Below are 6,773 nucleotides of genomic sequence, written 5' to 3' on the forward strand. Positions count from 1 at the left end.
GGAGTTCTTAAACATGTTTTTGACTTATAAAACAAATACTGCCCAGCAAGAAAAGGCCAGGGGATCAACACCTTTACACTTTTCAGGCTCCCTCCTTTGAGCTTTAGGAGGGCACCATCACACAGTAAAAGTCTGACGTTGGCTGTATTTGGAGCTGGGATGAAGCAGCTCGTACACTTAGGAAAGAAGATGAGAAAATAATTGGGGTCTGGGCATTTCTTTGCTTCTATAAGTACATTATAAGAAGACAGACATGATCACAGTGCAGTGAATTTCTAGTTACTCTTCTGACTTGACTTGCTATGGGAAACTACTAGAATAATCTAGAAGTACAGTTTCTCCCCTCTTATTTGGCAAGCTTCAGAAGGCGCTGGATGTCAGGCTCAATATTGGTAGTGAGGAATCGGGGGCTGTAGCGTTTGAAAGGTTCTCCTTCAGGCCCCACCAGGAACTTCTCAAAGTTCCACGAAATATCATTGCGCTGCACTGGATTCCATACGATGAACTTGGGTTCCATCATGAGGCAGGAAGGGTTATCTTCTGGGTAGGGAAGTTTGTCCTTCAGATAGGCAAAGACTGAGTGGGTGTTCTTGCCATTCACTTCACATTTCTGACAAAGTATGAAGTTGGGTTGAAATCCAGAACCAGGCCGTACGTGTTTCAAGCTGTTGAGGATTTCTTCATTGGTACAGTTCTCCTGTCAAGGTGAAACAGAAAGCATGAGGATAAATTGAAGCCTGTGTAGCTGAACATAAAGCTTGGTCTGTTCCCTGCCTCTTTTATTAGCAGTTGTTTAACAATTCAGGCACAACTTTGACTCACTCCTGTCCATGCTGCTGTTAAATACATGACTAAACTGACTTTATATTGAAGCATTATTTCTGGAGAGGATGAAACTTACAGTCAACTCACATCAGGAGAAATGTGGTGGCTTACAGCTGCCACAGACAGATGATTGGGTTGTAATTTCAAAGTGGCAACTTCTTGATTTATTTAATATTACTGCATTTTGGCTGCCAAGTAGAGGTACTTGTGGGTTTATTGCTTTACATATCCCAATATCTTAGTCATCCTGTTCCTTGCTTGGTAGTGGTGGCAGGTGTCATTAGCTGTTCTACCTCAGGTTGTAAAAATGTTCTTCACTGTCCTAGGCTTTCTAGAATAAGGGCAAGAGCAAGGAAGCTCATTGGTTTCAAGACAAGAGCTTGATACATCTACACCTATATCTACACACACTTGTAAGGCAAACTAACAAGCAGAAGTATTTAAGCAAAATGTTTCTTTCAGGCTTGACTTTCTGCAATGGCTCTGGTAAAAGTATGCTGTATACACATAAGGGGCATTCTGTTTCTAAGGCAGCACAGTATCTTCAATTGACTTCTGCACAAAAGGAAACTACTTCTTCACAACATGTTGGGGAGATCTCTGATGTCTACTGTCACATTTTTATAGTCAGTGTCTGTGCTCACCCCCTGCCTTCAATTGTTTTCCTTCTTGGGTAAGGCCAGTCAATGATTTATTCTGTATATTCAGATCCTTTACGATCCGTATTCTGAAGCCTAGGAGGAGCAGATTAGAGATACAGTAATCTGGAGGAAGGTGACTCATAAGAGGTCTATGATCATGAAACCCTGCATGCTATTGTATGCGTTCTTTTTGATGTACAGTACTAGAGAAGATTAGGTAGAAGGCTATATTTGGGAGAGAGGTTTTGGTAGGCTTCCCAAATTCTGATTCTGTCTAGGAGTAGGATGGCCAGATGTCAATGAGAGCAGGGCTTCTGCAGCTTTGTAGTGTTGAGGATCTCTGCTAGAATCACCTGTTTTGGACTGCTTTGGACATTACTACCAACAGCACAATCCTGTAGATGTTTATGAAGAAATAAATCCGGCTTCATTCAGTGGGACTTTCATTCAGCAAGGGAATATTGGCTTGCACTCTGTGGAGACAATCCCATCCTTGCCTGAAAACATCCTTAGGGAACACATTGAACAAGAGCACCTTGTAACAGTAACACTTCTGCTTTCTTTAGTCAGGTGCCTTCCAGGTTTGTTGGATTGTGACTCCCATCATCCACAGCTAGCATGCCAACAGGAGCTATAATTCAGCTCACTGGGAAGGCACAGGTGGAGGTACTGTATAATTTCCTTAATGACTTCTATAATTAGCAGAGCCACAAATAGTCTTTGGACGGGATGCAATTCTAGGCTCTACACATGCTAAAAAATTACCAGCATTGTATTGACCTGGAGCTGCTGGTGTGTTACTTACCAAAAGTAATTTATCTGATAAATACTGTACAGTTTATTAGGTCTCTAATGAGGTTGCTAATTGTTCCTTTTTAACAGGGTTCCTTTAAAGAGCTGTTCTTGTTATGATTTGTCAAGTTGCCTCCAAGTTATGGTGACCGTATGGACCTTCAAAATGTCCTATAACTAACAGCCCTGAACAGCTCTTGCAAACTGTTGCTTCCTTTATGGAGTCTTGACCTCATATTTGTTTTTCCTCTTTTCCTGCTGCCTTCAACGTTTTCTAATAAAGTATTATTGTCTTCTTTAGTGAATCTTGTCTTCCCATTATGTGCCTAAAGTGTGACAGCCTCAGTTTTGTCATCTTTGCTTCTAAAGAGAATTGAGGCTTGATTTGACGTAAGCCCCCCTTTTTTGGTGATATCCAAATGCTCCCTTCCAGTATGATATTTTGGAAAATCAACAATAGTATTTTCTTGTTGGGTTTCTTCATTGTCGATCTTTTACATTCGTACATAATAAATGGGAATACTGTACAGTAGTGTGGATGATCTTGATGTTGGTTCCCAGTGATGCTTCTTTACACTTTATCATCTTGTCTAGTTCTTTCATAGCTCATCTTCTGAATCTCAGTCTTTTGATTTATTGGCTCCTTTCTCCATTTGGATTGTTGATTGAACCAAAGTGTACAAAATCTTCAACAATGTTAATTTTTTCATCATTATTAAAGTTATGTAGTATTGATTTTTGTCTTCTTAATGTTCAGCCTCAGCCCTACGTTTAGCATATTATTTCATTTTCATCAGGAGTCATTTCAAGTCACTGCAGCTTTCTGTCAATAATATGGTGTCATCTGCATATCTTGAACTATTGATGCTTCTTCCATCAATTTTCACTCCTCCTTCAGCTTAATCTAATCCAATTTCCCATAAGTTCCACATATAGATCGAATAGATAGGGAGATAAAATACATCTTGGTTTAATATCTTTGCCTCTGAGAAACAATTCTGTTTCTCCATATTCTGTTTCTCCCAGCATTAGCTTCTTATCCATAATATCTACATGTTAAATAATACTGAAGTTCATTTGATACAGAGTAACTGTCTTCATGCATGCAACAGAGGATCCTGACTGCTAAACTGATTACTCCTTTTCAACTGTAAATTACAGGTACAGTATTGCTTTAGCAATTGCATGAATGCTGAGCATAGTTTTGAATTTGTTCCCTGGCACATCGCTGCTTTTGTTCAAGTATCCATTTCTGAAGTTTTTTTAAAATTATTATTTTAAAATCATAATCTAGATATTAGTCATCCTCAATCTTTTCAACGAATAAAATATCTGAGTATTTTTCCTATACTCCAAAAAGTCTAATCAAAAGCAAATCCAACATTAAAATGCCCAGCTTCCAAGGAGGTATGCATAGAACTCTCTCTTATTCAAAGGCACAAGAACAAACAAGATCACCTTGTACACATCCAGTCTCATCTGACTTTGGAAACTAAGCAAAGTCAGTCTTCCTTAGTACTTAGATTGGAAACCACCAATAATACTTGGTCTGGTCTGGTTAGGAGGGAATCCTGCCTGAAACTCTGTGGAGCTGTTGCCAGTATAGTGTTAGGTGGACCAGTGGTCTGACTTGGTGTAAGGTAACCATGTTCCTATATGCTGAAAAATACCTAGGGTAATGTAGTGGATAAAGTGATGGACTAGGGATCAGGAGACCTGGATTCAAATACTGTATGGGCTCAGCTATGGAAGCTCGTTTGGGGTATGGAGCTGGTAAAACTACTCCTTAAGTAACTAACTTACCTTGAAAAGCCCTATTAGGGTTGCTGTGAGACAGTTCTGACTTGATGGCACATGACACAATATATGCTGAAAGAGAGAATTATCTTACAGGTCCAGGAGAAAGAAACGGAGCCATCTATAATGGGAAAAGGGTAAATCAGAGAGAATGACGCAAGGCAGTTTACCTGGTAGCCAAACTGGTTGCAAGGGAAACCCAGGACAACCAGCCGTCGAGGATATTTGCTCTGCAGCTGGTTCATCTGGGTGTAGTCCCTCGTGGTTGTGGCTCAGAGGGAGGCCACGTTCTCGATCAAGACCACTCTCCCCCTAAAATTGTTGAAATCCACTTTCTCTCCTTGGAGGTCAGTGGCGCTGAGATCATAGAAGGATTTGGCGATGGCAGTCATGGCTGCAACAACCAAGAACAGCAGCAACAGCAGCAGTGAGCACCTGGTGGATATGCTCGTTGGCTTAAAATGCTTCTCTGGGTGCTTAAGATGATTGGTTGTATGCAAAAGGCCTTTCTTACTGGGGTGTGATGTACAGAAAGTGGAGCCATGCCCTGTTATCGATCCAGCTCTTTACTGAATTGGAACAAAGCAGCAGGTCAAGCCACAGCGTGCTCCATTACAAGCCTGTAGCTCGGGAAGGATATCCGAGACCTTGCAGTACTTCGCCCAGGTCTCAATAATTCATGCTGCTGAAGAAATAAAAAGGCCTATTGGAAGAACGACAATACATTCTGATGTGCATTTTACTCAGGATTCTGTCTTCAGTGGGGCTTCCTGCCTAGTAAATGTATTTAGGGTTGCAGCCAAAAGGGCAGAGGCTTTTGACTGTTATGCCAGCATTTGAGAGTTTTGAATGGAGCTCATTCAGGCCAAATGCTATGCTGGGTATACCTGCAGGTTGGATATTAGGTGGGCATCCTTAAGAGCAAAGTGTACTCTTGGCACAGATACGTTTGCAAGATGAGATTGGAACCCAGATGTGAAAGTGAGGTGTACAATGCTAAGATGGAAGTAGCCAGTTAGCTAGGAAAGACTGGTGTGAGCAGATCCATTCCTGACCATGTCTCCGTCTTGTACTGATGAGACACATTCTGTTTAAGATGTCTGTTAAGAGGGCTTGACAGGTGGCATTTGTCTGTCTTCCTGCTGATTATGATAGAGTGTCATTCTTTATTCAGACATTAATGATGGTGATGAAGAATCTGCATCTTGCACAAAAGACATATAGTGCCAGGGGAAGGCAGCAAATGGTTTGTGAGCCTTAAGGTGAAAGGAACCATTATTCTCAACTGCAAGCTAGTCTCCTGTAAAATGGTAGACTGGAATGGAGGCTGGTGTCCAAATCAACCCTTTGGAAAATCAGCTGTCATCTTTGCACTAGTGCTGACACTGCCTTTTGCAGGTCTGAGAAAAGGTGAGGTGACCATTCTGATGGACCATATCCTTTTTTTAAAGGGAGTCCCCCTTACCTTTTGAATGAAACTGACCCAGCTGGAGGGTTAAAGGCCAAGGATCAAATTTCTGTTTGGAAAGGGCAGTGGTGATGTGGAGATGATTCCACCCATGGCTAAATTTAAGGGCATAGGCCAGAGCCATAGCAAAGTGCAATACAGACATTTCCCCTTTAAGCATATAAAGTACATCTAAATTCTATGCATATCTCTACTAAAACAAGCCCCAGGGCCATAGGTTTCCTGCCTACAAAGTACAACCCTGTGCCAAGAAGGTATCCATAGTTTTAATATATTTAAAAATAGTCTTCTCTTCTGGTCATTGTGGGTTTTTCGGGCTCTTTGGCTGTGTTCTGAAGGTTGTTCTTCCTGCCGTTTTGCCAGTCTCTGTGGCCGGCATCTTAGAGGACAGGAGTAGCACTCGGTGCTCTGATCTACTCCTGTCCTCTGAAGATGCCGGCCACAGAGACTGGCGAAACGTTAGGAAGAACCTTTCAGAACACGGCCAAAGAGCCCAAAAAACCCACAACAACCATTAGATCCCGGTCTTCTCTTCATTAATTGATTGGAGATAAGAGCGGGCATATGGGTCTGATGAGGAATCCTGGCAAGCAACGTGCGCTCCACCTATTTGTTAAGCTCAGCTAGCGATCCATCCCTTCAGTTCTGCTCTGGAGGCCCATCATCACCAAAATACAGTTGTGATTTTCTTCCCCAAACCCAGGAAAATGTGGAGCTTTAAAAGAAAAGTAAGTTTATTTACAGTATGTGATCTTTTGCAGACATTGAGTGGCAATTTCCTTTCAGAAGACTACAGCCAGAGTTCCAGATAATTTCTCAAAAGTACAGAATTCCAAATAAAGTCACTCTGTCTTAGCCAGTTAACAGATTACAAGCCTTTGAATAGTCTTGGGTTTCAGAATATAACGCAGAATATGTAGCAGCACAGATGGTCTTAGGATCATCTAGCCACTGAGAGATCTTACTAGAAGAGGGGGAAACTTTTACAAGGCTAATAGTTCAATAAAAACTTAATTCCCTAACAAGTAACTTGCATTGGCTAACATGGTGCCCTACATTTCTGATGTCAGTGGCCTAACCAGCAGAACACTACTTAGCAGCTGGAACCACTTTTGATATATCTCTACCATGTTTTCCCGAAAATAAGACAGGATCTTATATTAATTTTTGCTCCAAAAATGCATTAGGGCTTATTTTCAGGGGATGTTTTATTTTTGCCATGTACAACCATCTACATTTATTCAAATGCA

The 6,773-nt window shown here is 41.3% G+C and overlaps 1 protein-coding gene across 1 annotated transcript; it reads right to left on the reverse strand.

Annotated features, from left to right (window-relative positions):
- Positions 1 to 346: 346 nt before the first annotated feature.
- On the reverse strand, positions 347 to 4,454 carry GPX2 (glutathione peroxidase 2). The gene is made up of 2 exons (XM_020806016.3): positions 4,226 to 4,454; positions 347 to 697 (listed from the first exon to the last, which is right to left on the reverse strand). Exons 1-2 carry the CDS (start codon positions 4,445 to 4,447, stop codon positions 347 to 349), a joined length of 573 nt encoding a protein of 190 aa, XP_020661675.3. The 5' UTR covers positions 4,448 to 4,454.
- Between the last annotated feature and the right edge of the window lie 2,319 nt (positions 4,455 to 6,773).

The sequence above is a fragment of the Pogona vitticeps genome, chromosome 1, assembly GCF_051106095.1.
Source record: "Pogona vitticeps strain Pit_001003342236 chromosome 1, PviZW2.1, whole genome shotgun sequence".
Classification (NCBI taxonomy): domain Eukaryota; kingdom Metazoa; phylum Chordata; class Lepidosauria; order Squamata; family Agamidae; genus Pogona; species Pogona vitticeps.